The sequence below is a fragment of the Alligator mississippiensis genome, chromosome 3 (genome assembly GCF_030867095.1).
Source record: "Alligator mississippiensis isolate rAllMis1 chromosome 3, rAllMis1, whole genome shotgun sequence".
Lineage (NCBI taxonomy): Eukaryota > Metazoa > Chordata > Crocodylia > Alligatoridae > Alligator > Alligator mississippiensis.
The window spans coordinates 120667867-120694367 of record NC_081826.1 but is presented as its reverse complement, the minus strand read 5'-3'; the positions used below and the strand labels follow the sequence as shown (position 1 = coordinate 120694367).

At 41.4% G+C, this 26501-nt stretch overlaps 1 protein-coding gene across 5 annotated transcripts in view; it reads right to left on the bottom strand.

The window, feature by feature from the left end:
• EXOC2 (exocyst complex component 2) overlaps positions 1 to 26501 on the bottom strand; it is a 193347-nt gene that overhangs the window by 73320 nt on the left and 93526 nt on the right. For all 5 annotated transcript variants that reach the window (XM_019490475.2, XM_019490478.2, XM_019490479.2 and 2 more), the window contains exons 13-17: positions 21022 to 21146; positions 17385 to 17453; positions 14516 to 14673; positions 12183 to 12304; positions 4538 to 4599 (exon numbers count right to left, since the gene is read on the bottom strand). In XM_019490475.2, coding sequence (XP_019346020.1) covers positions 4538 to 4599; positions 12183 to 12304; positions 14516 to 14673; positions 17385 to 17453; positions 21022 to 21146 — 536 coding nt within the window. The remainder of the gene's footprint in view (positions 1 to 4537; positions 4600 to 12182; positions 12305 to 14515; positions 14674 to 17384; positions 17454 to 21021; positions 21147 to 26501) is intronic.

Genomic DNA, 26501 nt, shown 5'->3' with positions numbered 1-26501 from the left:
AGCTGAGCACTCATTTTACAAACACTGGAGTTATGACACAGCAAAGCTTTAAGTATCAAAAGCTTTAGTGAGATTTTTTCCATTTTTACGAATACAATGAAAAACAAAGATTGTATGACTTTCCCATGGCAACTGAAAGTAACATCCAGAAATCCTGAAGCCCAGTATTCTATATTAGTTACCCAACACTCCTTCCACAGTACATATTTGGAATGATTTATGCCTTCCTACTCAATTTCATTCAACTTCATATTATTAGCAAGTGAGGAACACAACTTTTTTTTTTAAAGTGCTGGCAAGGTATTGTTATGCATCCTCAAAGCACAGCTTTCCCTCCCACAGGTCCTTTCTGCTTTCTTGGACTGTGTTTTTTTTTTTTTTAAGTTACACCTCCTATGTGCTTGCTATGGTTTAGCCATTAGTCATTACTATTTATTTCCAGAAAGCAGCTTGCTAGCTTATTTGAAACTGGTTTCATGTTGTTGATTGTTTGTGTGTGAACAACCTCCTAAATTAGTTGCTTTTCAGTTCAATTTCTCATTATAACACATAAGTGACCTATTTAAATCAGCTAAAGTCCAATTTCTATGGTAATGTAACCATTAAGTTATGAAACATTTTGGTGTTAACTGAACTTATCATGTGCTCAAAAGAAAAAAAAAGACACCCTATATTTTTATAAAACATCTTTAGTCATGAAAGAAAGATGCTTAAAAACAAAGTTTTCATCTCAATCAAGTACAACTTAATAAAATTGGAAATAATTATAAGGGGACAAAAAAATCCCTCAATCCATTTAAATATACTTCAATCACTTCTCTTTCTTTCGTTACATATTAGTCAGATTAGTGACACTGTCTAGCCTCTTAATCATACGAACAGTCCTTAAACAAACAATTAGTCTCACTGAAATAAATGGCTATTCAAAGTTCTTCAAGAACGAGCCCCATAAATAGCTCTTTATTATTAAAAAAAAAAAAATGACTCTTCAGGAAGTTTACTTAGAGTTGCTGCATATTCCAAATTAGCGATTAATAAATCCTTCCCCCAGGGCAAATAAAGGATGTACCTGTTCATATTTGAAAAACAGTGTAGCTTAGTTCTAGTACTTAATCACAGACTAGTACAGTGGTTCCCAAACTCTTGACAGATTGCGCACCACCAATTTAAAGCGATACAACCTTGAGTACCACAAGCAAATTTTTGTCATATAGAGTACTTATAATAAATCTGTTAACACGTACCACTGACAAGTTGTCTGTGTACCACTGGTGGTATCTCTACCACAGACTGGGAACCACTAGACTAGTATAACTAGCTAGTAAAAATAATAATTAAATCTTTGTTGAGAAGTAGGGCAAGAACATCATTTCTTGGCTTCAAAATTGTGGAATGCAATTAGCAAAATGAGAACTGTTGTAATCTTTACATTCTATAGAATGAACAGCAATGGAATCTAGATGAAAATGTTCTTAGAAAATGTTAAAGCAGTCCCAATCCAAAGGAAACACTGCAAGAGGCAAAATTTCTACTGAAATTATTCTAATTGGTTACTATTGACTGTGTTGTATTTCCTAGATGCTGACCAGTCCCATGAAGACTAGGGCTCCTTTTTTTTTTTTTTTTAAACCAATCACACAGCTATTATTGAACTCCACTGTATTGCTCTGTTCCCCTCATAGGGCACATCCAGACAAGCCCACACATGCCTCTTGCAGTGTCTCATACCCCTTTGGAGATGCTGCAAGAGGCATATGCGGAAACAGTAAAAGGTTCCCTGAGCTGCAAGTTTGTGGCACAGGGACAAAATTAGACTCCTGGATGTCCTCCAGGGGTCAAAAAAAAACCGGAGTGAAAAAAAAGCAGGGCAGGGTGTGGTCCTGGACCATGACCTCAGGCAAACGGAGGCTCAGTCCTCCACAGAGATGCTCTGGTAGCAGCCAGAACATCTCTATGCCTGGCCCTCGCAGTGGTGCTGAAGCATGCTGCCTGCCCGTGCAGGGCAGGCAGTGTGCCAGCAGCAGGGAGCTGAACCCATGCTCCAGTGCCAGTAAGTAGGGGTGGGGGGGGACTTGAAGAGGGAGGAGGGGACCATGGCAGGGGAGGGACTCCTGCTGGCCACACCCGCTCCCCCAGCCCCCCCCCTCGAACCCCTGCCCCACCCAGCCCCACCCCCTGCCTGCCCAATTCCTTCCCCACCCAGCCCCATCTCCCCAATACCCCCCATCACTGCTCTGCCAGGCCACATCCTCCCCAAAACCCCACCCCAGTATCCCCACAATTAAAAAAAACCAACCCCCCTGGCACTCACCAGCACTTCCAGGTACTGTCAGGGATCACTGGGGCCCCCCTGCACAGTGGAGCCAGGTGACAGCCCCAGTGCAGGCCCCAATACCCCCCACTGCCCTGGGGGCCTCTGCCAGGAGGCCCCAGAGCCCCTAGTGTGAGTAGAGGCCTTTTTTTTAAGTGCTGGGGTCAGGAGGTAGCCATCAGGGGGCTGGGGGTGCAAGCAGGGGATGGGGCCAGGCAGGGCAGTCATTGTGGGGTCTGGGGCCAGGTAGGGAAGCAATCCAGGGGAGCAAGCAGAGGTGGGGCATGTGGACCCTGCAGGGTGGGGGGTGGTAGCCCCTGTTGGGGTCATTTGGCCCCAGTGGAAGGGCTGTAACCCCTGGAGAGGGGGGGGGGGGGAGGCTGTGGACTCTGTGGGGGGCAGCAAAACATATAGGTATTTAGAATTCTTTTTATTATGATGATAGAGACACTGCTAGGCTTCCAAATTGTTTTAACACTGTAGATATATCAATAAAACATTGCCCACCTGATCTCTCATTTTACTTGTGGAGGAATCTCTCTCACTCTCTCTCTAGTGGTCTTTTGTTTTAGTTGTGGAAGAACATGGATTTCAGGGTATTTTTACAGAGTGACTTTTGGGATTTTTTTTTAATTAGGGATTTTTCAGTTTTCAAATAGGGAACACCAGAATTCCTGCTAGGGAGGCCAAAGGCAGGACTCTGCCTGCTCAGAGCTGGCATCTTGGACCCAGGTGGAGGTGGCTGACCTTTTGGCCAATTGGTGCCCAGGAGGACATGCTTTGACAGTTCAAAGCAGGCCACCACACTGGGAACATCTTCTGGGCAATAGCTGCCAAGATGGCCAGGCAGGGGCACACATGGCAGTAGAGCTGCACAAAGGCCAACTCTGCAGCCAAAGCCCACTGGTAGCTGGCCCAGAGGGGCAGATGCCTCTACTGGCTGTGCAGTCCCCATCCAGGTCTGGCAGGTGCACAGAAGGTCACAGCCAGGCAGCAGCCTCCACTGTCAGACTGCTGTAGTGGATAGAGGGTGCAGGGAACTCTCAGGGCTGCTTCAGCAGTCCAGCTGGCACAAGGGATAGTGTCCTCAGGTACCTATTGGCTGGGCCCCAGAAGCTCCTGAGAGGGAGTAGCCCTGAGCTACTTGCCAGGGCAGCTTTTTATACTGCTGGGGACAGCACAGGTGCTGGCCCCAGGCTCTAGCTTCCCCTGGCTGCAGATCCAGGTTGAGTCAGGCAGAGTTATCTTGCCCCAAGTGGCAGTTTGCTGCACAACAAAGTGGATGCCCGGGTACATGCGCTGAGGCAAAAAGCCCTGGCTCAAATTTGCACTGCTTCTATTTGAGCTGCTGCAAGCATGCATGCCTGCATGTGTGGATGTGCCCATGGGGGGGGGGGGGGTGTCACTCTCTCCTGTACACCACAGCTCATAAGAAGACAGCTTTATATGCATACCCTTGGGGCTGTTACCAAGGCAGAGAAGGGGCAGAGACGATTTGGAAGAACTGAGGTCTCTGCATGAATGGCAACTTGGTAGGTTATGGACAACAGAAAATTTGAGTACAAATGGAAAAAGCCATTTACCCTCTAAAATGCATGCCTTTCTTCCTCGGACTACCATTCAGCTATGGAAACTAAGTTGTGCTCTTATCACAAATTTATTCCTACCTCTCCTTAAAAGTAAGAAAGTACTGCTTTTCCAAGACAGGAAGCCATCACTGTTGAGAGAATATCGCTAGAAAAAGCAGTTTCCTTTTTGTTCGTACATATGGTATTATTACTGTCCCTCTACACCCAAGTGATATTCTCTATGAAAGTCCTGACAGACTTCATATGTGATTACTTTAGCATTGTGACTTTCAGCTCCCTTTCACACTTAAAAATCCCATTCACAACTGAAATTTAAAACTATTTTTGTAGTGACAAATGTAAGAAAAATAAACCCTGGATGGTAGAAGAAGATCATAGTGAAAGGAGAGAAAAGATTCCTTTTTTTATTTTGAGGCAGGATTTCTAACAGTAATGATGTTTGAAATGCTTGAATAAGTAAAAGTGTCTTAAATGAAAAACTCCATTAAGGTACATATTCTCACCTGCACCTAGATACATGCAGGCACAGATATTTTATAAAGCAAAAAAATTTAAAAGTATAAAGAAGCTTACACACATTTTTGCACAATACTACATGTATAAAAATGGTGACTGTCAAACAGGTACATATACCCACCAGGGATGTTAGACCTTCATTATCCACAACCCAGTCTTCCTTTTCAGCTAGCCTCTTTACATCTGTGAAAAGAAAAAAAAAAATAAAAAAATGTATCAAGTGTCCATTTTCCTTACTTAAAAAAAAAAAAGCCTTTAACTTGAGGAGACAGAAACTACAGAGTCTTGAGTGTGATGACTGGGCATACAAGTATCATAGCATAAGATTTCAGTTTTCAGCCACTTTTCAAATGACTAAGAACGGAACATGCAGTTCGATTGTGGCTTCAAATTTACAATACATGAAAAGAGCTGAATTAAATCCCACTTTTTACTGGAAAGCTTAGATTAAAAGGAATGCTCCTTGGTTTGTTTTGGGATTTAATATTTTTTTAAATGGGTATATTTTAGCTGTTTTATGGCTAAACCAACCATGAGGCTATGGCATCCAAATATCAGTTTACTATTCTTCACCCCTTGGTTAGAGAAAAGCTCTACAGTACCAAATTTAATATGTAAGCAGGTCAAGGAGTAACATTTAAATAATTCATTTTAACTACTTATATGATAGAAGGGCACAGAGCCCTCAGTCCAGGCTGCACTGCTCTAGGTTTTCTTCAAACGCATAATGAAAGGCATGAACTCTTTCCCTAAGGTGATCAGAATCTAAGAGGAAAGGAAAGGAAAGGAATGTAGGGAGGAGCACAACAAAACAAGTATGTATAGCTTATGACCACACACATGATGACAAGTTATAATGTGCCCATTGACCTGATCACAAAATTGAAAGGTTTTATCCAACTTAAGCTGAGTGTTATGGCAAAGGAATGTCTTGAAGCACATCTGAGAAGACCTCTACTCAGAAGCTTCTAATGGTTTGGTCAAGCAAGGAAACCACTGGGAAATGAGAGGATGTGGATTTAAAGTACACATTTTTATTCTGCATAAACCTGGATTTGGTTTGGCTTAATCTACTTCTGAAGTAGACTAAGCTAATAAATACTTTTAGGCTATAACTATGGTGCCATCAGAGATGTGAATGCAGTATTTTTAGGCACATCCCCTGCTAGTTTTAATCTAGCTAAAGTCAGATTTGCTAACAGGCTGCAAATAACATAAGTTGATAATGGCAAATAATGCAAAATATTTATTATAAAACACCTATTCTGTCCTATTTCCCCAGTAGTCAAGCCCTTATTCAAATGATCTTCCCCAGCACTTAGAATTGTCTGCCAGCTTTATGGCATTACTGCTGTTTATTTTAATCAGCAATTCTGTGATTCCCATTACTCTTTAAACAACTGAGATACATATAAGGCATGGAGCTGGATTACACTCCTTCTGAATTTTCAGAAGAATTGTTCAGTAAATTCCAGCCAGTTACACTTCTACAACTCCCATTACCTAACCTGGCTTTTACTTAATTTGGTCCCTATGCCCTTTATGACCAGTTATGATCAACAACATGGAAAGAACACAGCTCAACTCTCCAGACCCAGGCTGTGTTTATACCATCTGGTGATTATAATAAAAAAAAAGATAGAGGTAGTTAGCCATGTTAGTCTTAAGTCAGACAGAAGAAAGGGTATAAAGCACAGGCGGGCAAAATACAGCCCACAGGCTGGATCCAGTCTGCCAACTGATTGGATCTGGCCTGTGGGGGGCACCCCCAGTTGACTGGATTGGGGCCGCAGCTGCCCCTACAGTACTTCAAATGAGGCTGAGCCCTGCCCAAGACAGCCACTGCCACACTCCCTCTCATGTCCACCAAGCCAGCCCCAGCCACCGTGAACAGCTTCTGGTGGGGCTGTTCTTGGTGTGGCTGGAGTTGCCTGGGTGCTGCTCAACTTACCTCCAACAGCAGCTCCTGCCCTGCTGTGCCACTCCAGGCCGGTGGGGGGGAAGGGGGGAAGAAGGAAGCTTCAACCGGGCAGCTCCTGGCCCAGCATATAAGGCTCCGGCTCCAGCTCCTCCCCACCTACTCTGCCCACCCAGCACAGGTGGCCGAGGTGGTGGAAGGCAGCCAGAAGCTGAGCCCTGTATGCTGCTGCAGGAGCTGCCTGGCTGAAGCTTCCTTCTCACCCAGAGAGGCACAGCAGGAGCAGGAGCCACCACTGGAAGTGAAGGGAGCTGAACAGCACCTGGGCAGCTGCAGCCACACCAGAAGCAGCCCTGCTGGTAAGCTGTGCACGCTGGCTGAGGCCAACCTGGCAGGAGTGCAGCACAGGCTGTCCCAGATGGGAACAGACAGGGCTTGGCCCCTGCAGAGTGCCACAGGAGTAGCTGCGGACTGCACCACCTAGGCACGCACCCCTTGCCCCCTCCTCCCTTCCCTTACTCCTGCCCAGCTCCCAGGACCTAGCACCCAGGCATCTCCCCTCCCTCTACCAGAGGCACATGCGCTCCCCACCAAACCCCCTCCCCCTTACAGGGCAGAGGCATGCAGGGAGTGCATCATGGCATGCTGTCACTGCCCCACGACCCTACCCCTGATCCTTGCCTCACCCACCCACCCCACTCCCAAACACTGCTCCCTACCCACCCACAGCCCCATCACATATAGGGAGTTCTGGTGAGTTGTTGTGGTGTGGGGGAGGGTGCTGACCCAGCCCACAACAACTTATCAAAACTCCTTATCTGGCTCCTGAGTTGAAAAAGTTGGCCACCCTTGGTATAAATGATCTAAATCAAAGATTTAGTCTTCCTGGTTATTTGCTGGGATTTGGAGCAGCCTTGGCTTACCTTCTCTAGCAATACTACAGCAATATTAGCATATCAAGGAACTCTTGGGCACGTCTTCCTCCTAGAGGCATTGACATAAACTGAATAGGTTCAGGGGAGAAGCAAGGGCAAGAAATGCTACTAATACCTTGGATCCAAGGTAACACCTTCTCAACAAGATAGCTGAACCACAGAAGCTGCTGCTGCTCTAACTAACCTCTCTCAAGTTGAAGTTGCACAGATTCTTCACAGAAGATGAACAGATCATCTTGCAGCCATGGGCACTAAAAGGGAACTAAGGTGTATCTGAGGGTATCCTGAATCTTATACTATCTGCCAGTGTATGATTTAACTTCCAGAACAAAAAGAGTCATATTCCACACGTGAAAAAATGAATGCGTGGACTGGTACTCCCTAACAACTGGAGATCTAAGAAGAACACTGGAAGGCATTAATATTGTGACTTTAAAAAAGAATAAGTGGAACAATCCAGGTAATTAAGATTATATCAATTCTAGCCAAAACACTGGAAAGGCTGACATGGTCGTCAATCAATAGAGAACTAAAGAAGAAGAATATAATCAATGTTATTGTCAATTAATTTTGTCAATTAATATTATTCATGGATCTTGTCAAAAAAGCCATTTTTAGGTTTAAATATCTGAATGATTAAAATAACTGTATGTAGTATAATTCAAACATTTGCAAACTATTACCCTAGCAGCTCTATGTCATTTTGATTTAAAAATCAGAAATATGAAATAAAGTATGTTTCAAATGAATTAAGGGATGGTCAGTTCAAAAGATCAAAAAATGGTTATTTGTTAGGATACTTATGGTATTCTTCAGGTCTGGGAGAGAAGGAGACCTGAGGAAGGGTAGCATGTGCCCCAAAGCTTGTCAAACTTCTCTCCCAAACATGGAATTAGTCCAATCCAATTGGTAAAGATATCACAATAAGCTAATAAAAAAACCCAAACAAACCCCTTCTTCTTGTAAATGAAAAAGGCATCCATTGGCATCCAATAAAGAGAATTTTGTCCAGGGCTTGTTTTCCACCAGAATTCCACAGATGGAACACATTAAGACGAATATAATATTCAGTCAAATGGAAAATGCTTAGAGTTCCAGAACTGAAATTCTCAATTCAAGCTTTATGAGACATACAGATCTAAACAGTCCTGATTTTAAGGGTTCAAAATTCAAATTTTACTAATTTTGAGGGATGCGGAGGAAGAAAAAAAGAGGATGGTTGAACGGTGCTTTAAAAGAACAAAAATATTGTTTTTTAAATATTTTAAGTTTAACTTAATTTTTAGTTTAGTGCTAGAAATTTTAAAGCTCACTGGTCTTGTTCAAATAATAAATGCACAGCCTACAGTAAAAAAAAACAACCTTCAGAAAACCCCCTAAAGAAAACAAAAACCACCCTTTAAACTCATTTTTAAAGTCTGCATTTCTGCAGTTTACTCAACTCTATATAGTTTCTTGCCAGCTCATCTTATGGGCTGTTTCCTGGCACTGTGGCTTCAGTTGTGACCTGTCCCAGAGCTGGTGACCCAAAGCTTCCTAGCTCCTTGCAAAGGTATATGGAAACTTCAGGGATATGGAAACTTCAACTTGCTACAGGGCTCTTAATTTCTGAACTATAATCCTGACTGTAACCTTATACTGGTAATGGCAGGGCACTGGCAATTTGGTTCACCTGACCACTGTGCCATTTCCTCAGGTGAGCTGAACCTGTCACTACAATGAGAGAATAGATGATCTATGCAGCATTCTTAAGGGCCAGTCAGCGTGAGGTCTTCTGCTTTGCTGCCCTGAAAGGTGCCTATAACAGAATGCACCTCCAGGGACAGCTGCAGTGTGCCGTAGAAGCCACACACCACACATTCTCCTACTCCAGCTTCCCCAATCTGACATTCATGTCTGGCCTGCCCTGTTCTGATGTCAACATTAATAGTATTGGGAGACTGCCTACAGAGAGCCAAAGCTCAGCTTTCAGTTCCTTGCTCTGCTCATTGTTAGGTTGCCAGTCAGCCCATTCTCATATCTGAACATAAGCAGGGCTTTCTCGCTGTCTGCATTTCAGGACACCTGAGAAGGCCTTTACTTTTACCCATCCCATTCAGGTGACCTCTTGGAGCATCTACCCTTCCAGGCCCTTCTCTCTGTACTAATCCCAATCTCATGCCCTGGGCCACAATCAAGGCTGCAAATGCCAGGCTCAAAGCCCACAGTTCAAGATGCCAGTGTGCACCTCTGGTCTCTTCCACTTGCTCTCTCTCCATGCTGGGTCCCTGGCCCCACTGTGCTGGACCCTTGGAATGCAATCCTCAAACTGTGGAGTAGCTCCCTGGTACTCTCTGTAATGGCATCCTCTGTTGGGACCCCTTCACAGTCTCTTTCCCCACCTTAAAGTGCTCCGAACACCACAATTTAACACAAACCCCAAAAAGTAACAACATCAAAACACATAACTTATCTCCATGTATAGTGCTCCTGAGAGCTCTTTCTGTTGTGAGGATCTGGCCCAGCCCTAGCCTCAGGCTTATATGCCCCCCTGACTCCTCCTACATCCAGTCACATGACCAGATTCCCTAAGAAGACATGGTCCAAGTGTTGCCAATTGTCTCAATCAGCAACAGGGCTTTCATTAGTTGCTCGGAGATCTGCTGCTCATCTTTTTGCAACCTGCATTCCCTAGCCAGCCCTCTGTAATACTGCCCTTTCTTCCTTCCAGCAGCAAGGGTAGGGCTTCCCTGCTACAGTGCCACGTAGGGTCATCAACTCTGGCATGGTAGCAGCAGAACAGATAGCCCCACTCAGCATGCTTAAGGACAGAGGAGCAAGCAGGGACATGCAATCTGTACAGTACTACTGCATTGTTCCAATTATAGGTCAACTTTGCAATTGACTGCAATTTTTATAGATTTTTGAGGGGCAAAAAGGTCAACCTGTAATTGGAACAGTATGGTAGTGAGTAGGTGGTGATTTTGTCTCCATACAGTCTCTTACAATGTTAAGATAGAGACTGGAATATTACAAAAAGTTTGTGTCTGCACTGAAAAAAGGAGTTTGAAAGACTGGGAAGGGTGGTGAATAGAGCACAAAATTGATTTGAGAGCCCAAAAAAGTGCCCTACAGTAAAGACTGAAGCAGCACAATCTGCTCAGTTTATCTAAAAAGATTGAGATGTGATTAGAGGGTGTAAGTATATTCACAGGAAGAATACACTAGGTAATAAAGGAGTTCTAATGTAGTAGAAATAAGGCATAACAAGAACCAATAGCTGGAAAAATCAAGTCAGACCCATTCAAATTAGAAAGTAAAAGCACCAGCTTTTAACGATGAAGATAATAAATGCTTCACAGAAACTACCAAATGAAATAGTGGATTCTCTATGTCCTGAAATCTTCTTATAAAAAGGTTGCATTTTTTTCTGGAAGATATGCTCCTATCAAACAAGCTGCTGGGCAAAACTTTATACCTTTTGTCCTACAAGAGGTCAGACTACTTGATCCATCTAATGATTACTTCTGGCCTTAAATTCTGAATCTAACCTACCTCCAAGAACTGCAGAGATGAAGAATGAGTACCAATGACAAGAGCCAAGAATGCAACTTGAATGTTGCATATAATTTTTTTTAATTCCTTACTTAAGAGAAAAAAAACCTATGGCTCCTGCCACACATTACTCCAAGACACAATTAACAGATTAATCACGTCTTAAGTTATAACTTGGTCACACATTAAATCAATGAATGGAGTCATAAAAGGAGTAAGCCACAAAATTATTCCACAAAAAACGTGTAAAAACTTTGCAGCTGCTTCCTATCATGCCATTAATTGAATGTGTGGCCAGGTGTACCTGCGAGGCTGGAAGCCTGCAGCTGATGGGACTCACTGCCACAGGAGCATATGAGGTGCCTCCACTGCTAGAAGCCTTGTTAGCTGTGGGCTCCCAGCCTTGGGGAGTGCATAATGCTGAGGGGGCTCCCAGCTACAGGAGCTTGCTACTTGCTGATGCAGAGGTAGCCCAGGATCAAGATCCCAGGCTTCCCCTGAAACAGCAACAAGGAGTGATGGGATCTGATGTTCGATCCCACAGTCATAACTCCTGCCATGCGTGTGTGGCATGGCAGGATGCACAACTGTGTGGATTGCATTCAAATACCATAGCACCTTTACCTGAATGTTTGACAGGCATCTACAGAGCAGCATATCAATAATGAGTACTAGTATGAATGAACAATGTTGTTAGGAAAAGTACAAATGAATTAAGACTTGGTCAGCCTTATGGAAGAAAAATTAGAGGTTAATTAGCGAATAAAATGATGACCGTCTGTTAAAAGGAAAAAAACCCTCATAATAAAATGAACAAACACGAACTGTCAGAATAAGTCTCATATAATGACATTTGGTGAATCAGAAGGGAGGTCACAGTAGCATAATTAAGGGTGGTTGAGCAGGGCACCCATCCCAGGTGCCAACTTAGTAGAAGTGTCAGAATTGTCCGTATCCAGGGGAAGTACAGTAGAAGTCCCATAGCACTGCTCTTGCAGAGGCAACTGGATGCTCAAATGCTGCAGTGCTGCTGTAGGAGCAACAGCCGGGGTGGGAAGACCATGGTGCAGCAGCAGCACCAGCAGTCATTGCCAGCATAGGTAAGACTCCCATGCCACCTCCCCCCACACCTCCACAAAGTTACAATCCTTGTCAGCAATTCCCCAACCCTGCATATTTTGCCCAGAATGCAAACCCTGCTAATTACACCCCTGGAAGGTCATTGCTATGTTCTTGTTAGGTGCTGAAAAAAATGTTATTAAAATGCAGTCAGATTTAACTAGGCTATGGCTTCCTTATATTCTCTCATCTATCCATCATTTTATTCTCTCTTTTCTTAGACAAAAAGTAAAAAGTCCTGCAGGCTCCTTTTTGATTACCTTCAGCTGTGTGTTGTAAGGTTACCATTATGCAACGCACACGAAGGTCCAAAATAAGATCTTGGATGATCTGAAGCATATCATTTGGTATTTCGAGAGCAGTAAGGGACTCATAACTAAGCCTGAGAAGAGAATAAAATAAAATGAAGCTTAGATTTGCACCTGCAGTTCTTTAAACAAATAGATAAACAAAGTTAATCAGAAGTTTCTTTTGCATATGAATACCATGGTTCCTTCAACAGTATGCATTTTAAGTTGTGATTATCCAGTGGCTATCACTGGTAAGTTTTACTGCAAGGTTCACTTAACTGCTTGGAACAGAGTTTCATTGTAGGGTAGGAGCAATGTCTCCTTTTCAAGGGCCAACATCTACAATTCTCCCTAACTTATATAAATGGGCACAAAGGAGAGTTCTTCACATTTTAGTAATGCTCATGCATTTGGGCAAGAGCAAAACAAACACAGGCAATGCCACTTTCCTCCAATTCTGATCTTAAGGACACAGGTCCTGGAAATCGTTACCTGCAAGAACAAGGTTCCAAGAGTTGACACTTGATGAACTTCTGCCCACCATAAAGACTTCTGTGGAGTTACAAAGTTGCCACCTTCTCTGGTCCTGTTTCTCAGCAAAACAGTCTTTGGGAATGGCCAACAGCAGGAAACTTACTGGCACAAATCTAACATTCCCAGTGTGTAGACTTGTATCACTGTCACAGATTCATCCCAAAATCAAGTTGCCTTTGGTGTTCACCATGTGGCATTTGTGGTCATTCTCCCAAATATTCTTTACTCTGGTGATGCTTAGTATCTATTTGTAGCTAGTGTGAAATTGTATTCAGTTTTGTCTTTTACACCTGTCCTTTTTATCCCTTTATAGTATTTGATACATATGTACTTTTGTACATGATGTAACCAGAAGATAATCAAGTAAGATATTTAGCACACACCCAAAAGACATCTTGCAACCTCTACAACTACACTAAAAGCTATAATTCATCCCCAGAACCATCTATCCTGTACCATGAAAGATCCAGGGTTACTAGGGAAAAATAGTAAAATGCTACAGGACCACACTAATTAGGACTAAACTCCACTGCACTTATGAAACATGCTATACTTGACTGAATCCATTTCTCACCATCTTTCCTGGGTCAACCCTTGTAAAGTGCTTTGAGATCTGCAGCTGCCAAGTCAGGTCTAGTTTATTACAATACAAATCAGACCAAAGACCATGCATTTCTGTCATTCACAGCTCAAAAGGATCTTGACCCTGGCCAGGAACCTCCAGGTCACTGTACTATAAACAGTAACTAATAGTTGGCATAACTGCTAGCACTGCTTCAGCTAAGTATGCCCAGCTCTTTCCATCGGATAGACTATGTTGGGAGAATAAATTGTGGGGTTGTAAAAAAGGAAAGTGTTGTCATAGGATCCCTGCCTCATCTGTTTTAAAAGTTGGAAGTTGTGTCATAAACACAGTAGGAAATTTCAAGAAGAAATAAAATTTACATTACTGATGCAGTCGGATGGTGCCCTGGGGAACTAAATTTTAGTCTGGATTTAGAAGAGTTGCTGTATGATACTGGGCAAGTCCCTTACACAAAACTTTTCATATGTGTTCACAATTTGTATGTTCCTCATTGCATGGGCACCCTAGTTGCCACTCTGGAGTCTCAATCGCAGAAGTGCTAAGCATTCACTGTTGTAACAACTGAAATAAATGAAGTTTTACGTTGAACATATGAAGTGCTTCATAATGCTACACACTCTTGAAGTAGAGGTATCTCAGATAGGAAATGTGGCAAATGTGGCAGCTTCTAACCTTAATTGCTCAGTGTTTCAGGTACATCTGTGAAATGGGGGAAGGGGGAGGGAGGGGGAGCTCATACCCTCCACTCACAAAAGTGTTGTGAAGATGAATTCACTAATATTTATGAAATTGCTTAGATACTACAGTGAAATGTACCAGAGAAAACCTCATGAGGAAATTAATTGTGTATTCACAGTGTGGTGTGAATGGTGTGCAGTAAATAAGGCAAGAAGCCACACATTCAATGCCAAGGAGAAAGTGAACTATTGAGCAAGTGCACTGAATGAAACAAGAGCTCTGTGGAAAAGCAGGATTGTGATCATGTCATTAAAGACTACCTCATGATGCATATGCACAAAGAGGGATGAATTACACCTGCAGAGGCAACTTTAATTCGAGCACTTCCTAACTTTTACATTCTAACATCTTTTTAATGTATATTATAAAATAAAAAAGCATAGTTTGGCTGATATTTTACACACCAAGAATTCATGCCAGAATACAAACCAATAACTCCACTTGCCTTACAGTCTGGATAACATGTGTTAACCACTGTCCGGAGAGTTCAGACTTCATCTCCCAACCACCATACTGTCTCAACTCTCCTTCTCTGAGGCTGAAAGGTAGCAAAGCTCCCCGAATCAGTTTTACCAAGGACTGCATCACCTCCTGGATCATTTTCTGTAACATGAAAGAACACCACAAAGAAGTTTAAACACGTACCATGGTTTTTAAACAGTTGTGTATTTGTTGCAAATTTCATTTATTCAAAAGGAATATATTTTAACTTAGAACTGTACAGTTGTGGTGTCCCTATATAATCAAAACAAATATAAAACAAAAAGTATTTTATGTTAAAGTGATGGAATCTAACACAAACAAAAGCAAGGGGGTCCAAATTATAAAATGGATGGTAATAAAATATCTTGCTGGCAGAGGCTACTGTCAAATATCCTTTGAACAAAAAAAAAGAATGAAGATGTTTTAAAAGAGATAGATGGTTTGGTGAGCTCCAAGCTTCAGAAACCACAATGATCCAAAAGTAATTGTTACAGAGCTTTCAAATGCAACAGTGGGATTCTTAAATGGCAAAAGATCTGTGAGCAGGTATACCTGCTAGTACATGATCTCTCTCTTGTTAAGAAACTTTTGGGCCTTTGGATGATCAGGGTGTAAAACTGGTGCTAAAGAGTGACATGGCCACTGCTGAGAAACTAAATGTATTCTTTACATCCGTCTTTACTGTGGAAGATGTTAGGGAAGTTCCAGCACTAGATTCACTTCTTTCTAGGAACAAGTCAGAGGAGCTGACCCAAACTGAGGTTCAGTAGATGAGGTCATACAGGAAATTGATAAACTAAATGGCAGCAAATCACCAGGACCTGATGGCATTCACCCCAGGATCCTGAAGGAGCTCAGACTGGAAATTGCCAAACTCCTAACTACAGTATTCAACCTATCACTAAAAACAGCCTTGGTACCAGAGGACTGCAGGGTTGTCCATATGACTCCCATATTTAAAAAACACTCAAAAGGGGACTCAGAGAAATGCAGGCCAGTGAGTCTAACTTCTGTTCCTGGAAGACTGGTAGAAACAAGAATTATAAAAAGAATTTTTATATTCTGGTTCCCCATCAGAGGCCTTAATAAAGTTAGGTAGTAGTGCAATTACAGGGAATGTCCACTAATGAATCAGAAATTGGCTCCAACATAGAAAGCAAAGAGGGAGTATAAATGGTTAATTTTCAGGATGGAAAGAAGTAAACAGCACAGTTCCCCTGGATCTGGGTTGGGACCAGTGCCATTTAACATATTCATAAATGCTCTGGAAAAGATGAGTAGCAAGGTGGCAAAATTTGTGGATAACACAAAATTAGGCAAAGTGGTAAAAACCAAGGAAGACTGTGAGGAACTATAGAAGGATCTGGCACGGTTGAGTAAACAGGGAACTAAATGGCAAATGCAATTCAGTGTAGATAAGTGTAAAGTGATGCACATGGGCAAAAATAATCTAAACTATACCTACATTATACCTACACTATAGTTTCATAGTTGATAGGGGCTGGAAGGAACCTTACAGATCATCGGGTCCAGCGCCCCTGCACTTGGGCAGGAAAGATGGCTGGCGTCACTATGATGGATTATATACATTAGCTGTTACCACACAGGAAAGCGATCTGGGAGCCATTGTGAACAGTACATGAAAACCTCAGCTCAGTACTCAAAACCCATCAAAAAGGCAAACAAAATGTTAGGGATTATTAAGAAAGAAATCATAAACAAAACAAAGTATCATTATGCCCCGTGTCTACACCTTGAATATTGTGCTCAGTTCTGGTCCCTACACTTAAAAAAAAGGATATAGGAGAACTAAGAGAAAGTACAGAGAAAGGCAACAAGGATGATTAGCAGTATGGAAGGGCTTCTATATGAGGAGAGACTAAAGAGGCTAGGCCTATTCAGTTAAGAAAACAGACACTTGAGGTGGGACATGATAAGGACTTACAAAATACTAAAGGGTGAAGAGAAAGTAAATAGGGATTTATTATTTACTCTCTCACATGATACAAATACTAGTGTCATAAAATAAAACTAGTAGGTGATAAGTTTAACTGACAAAAGGAAGTTTTTTCACATGGCGTGTCATTAAAGTGTGGAACTCACGGCTACCAGATGATGTGGAAGCGGATAATTTAGCCAGATTCAAAAAGGGATTGGACAAATTCCTGGAGGAAAGGGGCATTAGTAGCTACTGAGCATGGAAGTGAGGGGTATAGCCTCTGAATTAAAACTTCCTAGACCTTAAATGCTAGAAGTTGCAGGTGAGAGAGGAAGAGCAGAAAAACCCCCTGATCATACCCAGTTCACTCTTTCTTTCAGCATCCACTTTGTCACTGTGACACACGATACTGGGCAAGATGGACCTGTGGTCTGACCCAGTAAATGGCAGTTCGTACGCTTTTTGAAAAGTGACTAAAGCAGTGATTCTTAACCAGGATGGTGCAAGATCCTTTTAAGGATCTCACATAAGATTAGCACAACACAAGATTCACAAGATAAACCCAGAGATTTTGAATAGCAATCCAGTGTCAAAAACGTTATGCCGTTGTGGTCTGAGCTCTCTGCAACAGAAGAACTGCTCTATTATTTTTCCAATAGTCATACAAGTGAAAGCTAAGAGCTGGCATTTTCTGAGAGGTGCCTTGAGACTACCTATGAGTGTTTTGAGTCTATACAAACTTTTGAGAATCACAGGAGTAGAGATTTTGGATACCCAAGCTGAGATAGCTTAGAGGCCTGTTTTGTTTTTGTTTAGAGGTTGGTATTTGGCTTTTTAGGGTATCTTGTTTTCTTTTGAGTGTTTCTTCATCATACGTTTGTAAACAGCTTACCTTGAAATCATTTTGCTTTTGTCTAGCATTCTTTTTTGATCTTTCCATTTGGCCAGACTTCTCAGCAGTCTTGTTAAAAATAAATAAATAAATAAAAATAAAGAGGGAGGGAGAGAGGAACACATTTCAAAAGCTATAAATATCTGGTCACAACAATTTAAATTAATTCAAGAAAAGGTTAATCAAACTGAATGGGAAAAAAAATCACTGGCAAAAAATGCAAGTCACTTCTACAAGCAAAGTCTACACACATCAAACTTTGTTTACAGTAGCTCTCAACCTGCTAATATTAAAATGTGGAGCACAATGTTTAATAAAGAGTCAAAATAAAGGGGCAAGTAAAATAGTAGCGCAAGAAGAACAAGCTGCACTGATGTTAAACAATATCTTCCTATTATGATTCAGCATTTATATGCAACTTTTAAAACAAAGATGCTGCACTATTGTGGCCCAATGCTGCAGTATGTTTGCATGAATACGTTCATCAAGTTCCCAGTTTGAGATGTGCATGAATTGAAATTAATGAGCAGATTCATCAGCATATCTTCCTTGGACAGATTACATTTGACAAATTTTGGAAACACAAAAAGGATATTTGCACTAGAGTTGATATTGTAACAAGTTATGTGAAAGGGGAAAACCCCCCCACATTTTGACTAATGTTCTTCCTGTTAATTTTGAGATACAAGCTATAATTATATTTCTAGATGAAGCTTGCAGGTAAACAAAGGAAATGGCATAAAAAAGAACTACTGAAACAACTAGTTTAAAATCAGTTTGCATGATTTTGCAGCTAAGAGCTTTGTAAGTTTAATGTATGTATAGAGACACCTACCGGACAGAAGATATGATAGCAGAATTGTTGTTGGGGGGGGGGGGGAGGGAGGCGGGTAGAAAACACTCAAACAGCACTCAAAGAATATAGTTATTTTTGAGTCACTAAATAATGTTTGTTTTCAAATTCATCCTTTGTCATAATTTCTTTAGGTTATTTTTAAGGCATGTAAAACCTGAAGGAAGTCTGCAGTTACCATAATATTACAAAGAAATTAAAAACTGAAAACAGATTTTAATTAGAACCACTTTATAACATTTAAGGAAAACAGAGACCTTAATCATGCTGAAGCACATCCCACATTAGAGCAGAACAATGCTTACTTATTAATCAAGAAGTATGAGAGTCACTGCTCCTTTTTTATGCTTTTGTTAAGAAAACAATAACAACAACCAATAAATTCTTGTATGTTCCAAGTACGTTTCAAAATGCTTCTCAACTGAGCATTTTGGTGTTTTGGTGGCTGGCTTAAAACAAAACAAAAATATTTATAACCTTAGATATCATCTCTCCCCAGCACCAACAATTTCGTTGAATAAAAATCTTAACCCTTTCCTGCACAGACAGACCAAAACTAAACTGTGGTAAGACCAACGGTTAGTAGTCACATATGTTCTTTACAAAGATCTCAGCAGTTCACAGAACTGTAAGCTTTTTAGCTGTTGGAAATATCATGTAAATCTTCAACTGACAATATAGTAGGATGTACTATTTAACTTTCACAAGACAGAACTTGTACAATAGAAAATAAACCTAGCTTATTATTTAAATCACTGGGTTTTTTTGCCTTCGTATTAGTGCTTCTCTCTTCCAGGCTTCTGAACTTCAATCAAATGGGTATATTTTACATTGCATGCTTGCTTTCTCATGCTTTGATTATGAACACCATATCTCCCAAAATATAAACCCCAAAATGAAGAAATATGTAAAGAAATATATTCAAAGATCATTACATCTGTACAGTTTACTATGGAAAAAATTATATTGTGTGTACATATCGGATGGGGCTCCTGTGCTAAAAGTTCCCCAATCCTCCTGAGGTGGTTTCATATGCTGTACTGACTCACATCCTATTATTTTTAGGATAAATAGCGGCAATTAGGAGGGAGCAAGATTTAAACTTTACATTTTGACCAACTCTTATTTATGGGCAAAAAAGGGAAAGAGAATAGGGACAAAATTCCATGTCAAAATCGGAGTATAAGAAACAGCTTACTACCTTAAAGTGCAAATACCTCCTATCTTTTTGACAACGAAAAAATGCTCTGGTTAGATACCGTATGAAATTATGCATTTTGTTTTTGCATTTACTGTCAAAAGCAGAAATGCTCAGCTTTGTTTAGAGATGTACACATGCCTTTTTGGTTTCTTATAAAATTGCTCTTTGACTATATATCCACAGACAAAAAAACCCAGTAATTTACCGTTTGGATTTGGACTTTACCACCTCAACTCCAACAAACAGAAGAGTGATTTGGTAACCATGATGATACTGCTTTTCAAATTATAATATCTCATCTTTCATGAAGCAAAGCATCATTTTGAAGGGAATCAACACTTGGGTTGCCAAGAGCTGAAAAGCTTCAATCCTGTTCCGAGTGATTCATTGTGAGGCACTGTTAAACGCAATGCCATTTTTGCACTGGTTTAAGTACTTTTCAAACAGGGTTGACAAAATAGATCAGTTTCACAAGGGCCAGAAGGGACTTGTTCAATGTTTTGAACAGTTAAAATTTTACAGCTTTTAATATTCTCTGTCATCAAATCATTATGCAAGTTTAGTGTTTATAAAACATGGGCAATAAAGCTAACATAGAAAAAACAATAATTTTATTAGCCAAAGAACAGGAAAAGCAGTACAATAAGTTTCCCTAACAATGCAGCACAGTGCTTCAGCCTTAATACCCATGCAATTCCTTCCCTATGTGCATTTGCTTCAATCTTCTGCTGAAGCTGCACTCTCTTTGGTTGCAGCTGTCACATGGACAAATGCTCTCTAGGAACTGGATTGAAATGAGCCTTCAGACAGATGGTAAGAACTCACTGCTAGTAACCAAAATCATATATGAACTGGTAACCTAGAGATCGAAGGCACCAAACCCTCATCTTTTGCCTGACGTAAAATTATACTTCTTTTTTGGGGATGCCTCTTATCTAAGATCCTGCTACTTGAAAAGCAGATGGAAGGCAAGACCATCTGCTGCCTACCCCTTTCTGTCAAATATATCATATGGGAACTGGTGAGTAACTAATTATATAAAACAAAAGCAGTGGCTGAAGTCTCTAGTTGCAATGATTATGATGGTATACAGCAGAGGTACTAAATTCATCCAGCCCCGCAGGCAAGATGAGGGGTACGGAGCCAATGCACAGGACAGATTGGGCCCACAGACTGGCATCACATGGCAGAGTCAGTATGCAGTATCGACATGGGCCACATGTTCAACATATACCCCACGCACTGGCTTCAGTGAGCAGAGCCAGTCCATGAGCCCCATCCAGACTGGCTCTAGATCTAGCATGCAGGGCTGATTTGGTGCAAATACCATATGCAGTATGTGCTCCAGACTGGCGCTAAGCACCGCAAGCCCTGGACCAGCCCCATATGCTGCATGAAGAGAGAGAGAGCGAGAGTGTAATCAAATTTCTATGATCCCCAAACTGTAAGAAGATAGTCAAATGTTTTCTATCACTGAGATACTATATTCTTTCAGCTCCAACTCCATTCCAAAACACACAATGTCTATGGAGCTTTGCTTAACTGCAGTCATTTCAAAATAATTTATATGAATTATTCCATACCTCACTGAAAAGACTTCCATTCACATAAGAAATCCAGAGCTTCCAGAAGTTGGGGAGCTGACTTACAACAAGTTTTGTCAACTTTTCAACAAATGCAACTTGTTGAGGAACTTTATATCGCCAAGCTAAAGGAAAAAGAAAGAATAAATAAAGAGCTTTGAAGTGATAATGGAGATTTTTTAAAATTTGTTGCTGTGATTCAATGAACCTTTTGGGCCCAACTTGCAAAATTTTACAGCTTGGTCCTTATGGTATATACCCTGTACACATGCAAATCAGGCTTATAGAATTATCTTCTAAAGACAAAAAACTGGGAATTTGGAGGCACAAGATTTTTTTGTCCCCAGTTTATCCACAGACTTCCACTGTGTGTCCTGGATAAGCTGTTAACCTCTTCTCTATGCTTCACTTAATTAGGAAAGCCCCAGTTTTCTTCCGTAACAAATTACAGTGATACTAATGTTGCATTTAGGACACAAAACTCATTGGTACATCATATAACACCATTAGAAATGCAAAACTCTCTTATAAATTAAGTACAGTGGTTCTTACCAAATGACAGGAGGAAGAGTTGCACAGACCTCCATAGAAACAATGGCATTTTGGCTAGCACTACATTAATGAGAAGCTTTGGCAACAAAAGAGAAGAGGTAGTTGTTCAGGTACAAGAGGAAACATCGGATGAGGGCTGACAGACAGATGTGGAAAGGGGAAGCAACTTGGGAACCATCCCTCTACAGCCATGTTGCTCCTTTTCCTGATTACTTTTTGATCTGGTTTTCACAACTTCGGTGACAGGAAGGAGGACTTGGATTTTCAGTAAACTGTTTTGCACAAATACGTAGCCCTTTTTACTAAAGCATGTTAATTTTCAGGTCAAGAATTTGATTCCAGTTAATGCTGTTAGCATAGAAGTCAAAAGCACTTAACAAGGGATGTTTAGGTTAGATGCTAGGAAAAACTCTCTCTCTAGAAGGGTGGTCAGGCAGTGGAACAGGCTCCCCAGAGATGTTGAGGAACCTCCATCCTTGGAGGTTTTTAAGACCCGGTTAGACAATGCCTTAGCTGGGATGACACAGTTGGGGGTGGCCCTGCTCTGAGCAGGGGGTTGGACTAGATGATGTTCTGAGGTCTCTTCCAACCATAATTTTCTATGATTCTATGAAACAAACTAATTATAATGGGAAAAAAGGTTTTTTTTTCTGATAACCTGAGATCTTTTACAAAGCACAGTAATGGAGTGTGAAACTATTTCACCATGCTGGGATGAGATACTGTATTTATTCTTAACTTTATTAAAAATACTGGTCATTTATCTTAGGAAGTCCCCAAATTGGACAAATGGGTGTAACTCTGACAATTAGTTTGCTGTGCCAAAGCCCCAGCAATTACTTACACATGTTAACAATCAGTCATAAGGCTTTCTGGAACAGCTGAGTTTCTTCTATTTTTGGTGATATGGATCAACTATTGGCTTCAAAATGCATCTGATCTCCCTCTCATTCCCTCTGAATTTCCCCTTCTACTGATAAGGTACAGAGATACTACCTACAGAGGGTGCTTTCTTCTCTGCAGTAACAATGCAGGGGTTAGGGAGTACTTAAAAAGAGAACCCAGTGAAAATTTAACATTGTTTAGAGAAGTACCTTGGCACACTAAGTGGTAACAAAGGTTTTGACTTTAAACTTTGTCACAGGAGCCAGCATACACACAACTGTTATACCATAAACTATGTTTAGACAGCCAACATTTAATGCATATTTGATCCTTCTCTCCTTGAAGCATGACGTTCTCATCTTACAGTAAAAAAGCATTTGCACCGGGGTCTGCAGATAAGGAGCCCTTGATGCAGTGAGGCAACTTCACATTGTAAAAATCAGCATATTCTGGCCTTACAGTCAAGGTACTTGCTTTGAAGATCTCATCAGTAGTAAAGAGATCATTCTGTGATGTTGAGAGTAGAAACTCCTTACTGGACAGCTAGAATAGGGCAGGAAATTGTGTTTCTAAGCAACTCTGATTGCTGGCTAAGGTAGTTCCTATGTCACCTTGCTTTATGACAGCCACCTACAGATGCAAATATCTATGTTCCTGCAACTAGTGACAGGCAGAGTAAAACAAAGGACCCTTAGCTAGAAACTGAATGAAGGACAGCTAACAACTAGTGTGCATCGATAAAGATTTTTTAGCCCGATACCAACGGCTGATTATTACCAAGCCATGTCGGCTGATACCGATCCAATTGCTGATACAGAGCCCTGCAGCTTGGAGAGCAGTGTCCAGCTGATAAGTCTGTAGGGGGTGAGGGGTGGGGCAGAGGAAAGGGGCGTGGGGGCAGATCAAGGCCCCCGCAATGAGGGAAGGAATGGGGCTGGCACTGCCCAGCCAGGATGGGGTATAGAATGGAGCTGCAAGTGGCTTGTGTGGGGGGCATATGGGAGTGAGGCAGCTCCCATAACTGTGCGTACCCCAGGGGAGACATGGAGGGTGAGTGCTCTCTGGATCTGTGTGCGGGGTGAGAGTGGGCTGCCGCTGTATGCTCAGGACCGGGGGTGGTGCCAGGCTCTTCACAGCAGGGGGCTGGGGCTGCACTAGGGGCAGGAGGCAGTGGCGCCGGGGGGGCGGGGTGGCTACAGCAAATTCTGGGGTGACCACAGCCCACCTTGTAGCTTCCCTCCCAGCACAGCCCCAGATCAGGCCCCCTGCTGGGAGGAGCCCCCAGCCCCAGCCCACAGCAGCAGCTCACCCTTGTCCCATGCACAGATCTGAGGGGGACACGCCCCCCCATGTCTCCCTCGGGGTGCGCACAGTAGCAGGAACCAAGCTCCACCCACCCTCTGGACAAGTCTCTTGCACTTCATGCTGCACCCTGCCCCAGCTGCGGAGTGCCTGCCCCAGCCACAGCCCCATTCCTTCCCCCACTGTGGGGGCATCAATTTGCTTCTCCTCCATGCTCCTTTCCCCCCCACCCACACCAACAGACTTACCAGCCGGACAATGCTCTCCAAGCTGCCGGGCTGCATTCCTGGCCACGTACATGCTGCATCTGCGCCCATGCATGGGGCATTTATCAGTGACATTATTGGTTGCATCAGCCAATTGCCATTTTCCAGTTGGTCTAATAAAAAGGTATCATTTTGGAACCACAAGTTCTAGTTTTTTGTAAGTGTAATTGCCATTAATGTCACTTTTCCTTTCATCAGTGCTGATACAATATAGCTGATGTACTGATGCACTTCTACCAACAACCATGTCATTTCCCTTCCCAGGAAAAATAACTTGTTAACAGAGATGATCCCAAACAGGGTGATGTGTATGAGAATTTAACTGAAGTATGCATCTTTTGGAGAGCGTGAAAAAAATGCAAAACCTCCTTCTAGCTGTTAAGAAAAAAAATTCATGTAGAGGATGGGAGTGGGGGAGTGGGAAGGTAGAAGGAACGACATGAAGCTTCAACAAACTATCTTAACTAAGCAAAGCAATGTTGTACTTAGTAGATTTTAATGTTACATTTTCCCAAACTACAGTTCTACTATTATGATGACTGCTATTTTTTCTTAAAATTTCTCTTTAGTGCTTAAATTAGCTTGCAAATTTCCTGTCATGCATGCTTTGGATGTTATGGCATTAAAGAGGAAAGCGCAGCCACCACTCAAGCTTCCTCACAAATGGATATTCAGGCCAAAGCTCTAATGTTATTGGAATGTTGCTGTTTTGTATTCAATTTTCTTTGAATTTGTTCCAGCCATCTTTGAAGCCATAATGATGCATCATGTTATGGAATAATATGGATGAGTTAATCTTCCGAGTAGTGACTTCAAATTTTGGCCTAAATGTGATCACCACTAGGCTTCTATGTAGCCAAGGCAAACAAAAAAAATTGTAATAGTCTTTATACCTCCATTCCAAGATCGCAAAAGGGAAAGAAAAGTCAAAAATACTTTCTCTAAGAAAATCAGGAACTACAGAATAGTGTAAGGAAACATCAAGCTCCACAATTAAAAAGAATGGAATTTTTCTAGAATTTGTACATTGCGCACAATTTTTTAGGGATTTCACACAAGGGGTGAAAAATGGCCCATTATTATAGATTCAAATAGAGATTTAAGGTTTACTCCAGTGGTTATATGAGGTTAAAAGGGATGAGAACAATTTGCCCTCAAGACTATCCATTTTAAAGTATGCAGGCAACTATATCATCTTCATCCAACAAAATTCACTACAATTTTTATGGTAACCACTAATTAGGTTACTAAACAAACAGAAAATGCACTGCTTTATCCCATACTGCTTACAAACTAATTTTAACCATGACATTAGTTGAGGAAAGACATGGGTGATAACAGTGAAGTCAAGGGGTTACTTGATTTTATCCCATGGGTGTTTAGGTGGTTCTGTTTAACTTATATACTTTGACCTGTAAATATTCAGCCCATTAAGAATATGACACAATGAAGTAAATGTCCATTTAAAGATCAATTGCAATGGCAAAATAAGATTCAGACTTCAATGAGTTTACTGTAAATTTTAAGGTTTTATTCTCCCCCACACTCCGCAAAAATGTACTTTTTTTAGCTCAGAAACACGAACTTTGTTTTCACTAGACTGATGTGCTAGATGGATAGTGACATCATAATAAAATAAAGCCTTAGCTCTACCTCCTTTGGCTCTTTAAGTGGTATAGATACTACATTATAAACAAAAAATATGTACAACAAACAGACCAAGTCCAGTAACTTTTATACTGGTTCTTTGTCGAAATTTGCATTTATGTATATACATAAACATAACCTCAAAGTTTTAAAACAGCCCAAATAAGTATCAAAGGTGTAAGTTCAGATTTTATAGTCACTAGCCATCCAAGTACAAAGAGTCCTAACTCTAAACTCACATGAACCCTGTGCTCCCACTACTGAAAGTTCATTAAATGAATAAAAAATCATGTAGGCACTTTAAAAAACACACATGCTATCCTTTCAGCTCTTGGAGATGGCAGATAGTTTGGTTAGATTCAGAGGTAAAAACCAAAGTATTAAACCACAAGAGGAGCAAATGCAACTATTCCAGCTGACTAATATTAAACAAAAAAGAAGGGGGATGGGGGAACTTAATTGGTAATGGGCAAGGAAAAGACCATATTTAAGGGAAAAGACTATTTGTCTCTATTGTACCTTAGTAAATGGAGACTCATTTGGGGTTAGTTTTACCTCAAAAACAGGAGCAATTCCTTAGCACAAGTATGCTTCCAAAGAAGGAGGAACTTTAGTTAGGTTTCAGTGAATAAGGGAAAGAAAACTTGTAGTTTTATGGTCTGACCACCACCAATTAGAAAAACTGCATTCTGCAAACAAGCACAAACCTTTCCTTTCCTTTCCAGTTTAGCTTCTATGCCTCTGAAGATGAACAGAGGCAACAGGTATTATCTATTTACACATATTACTTGTAGGAACTAGTAGTTCATTGTCCATCAACACACCAAG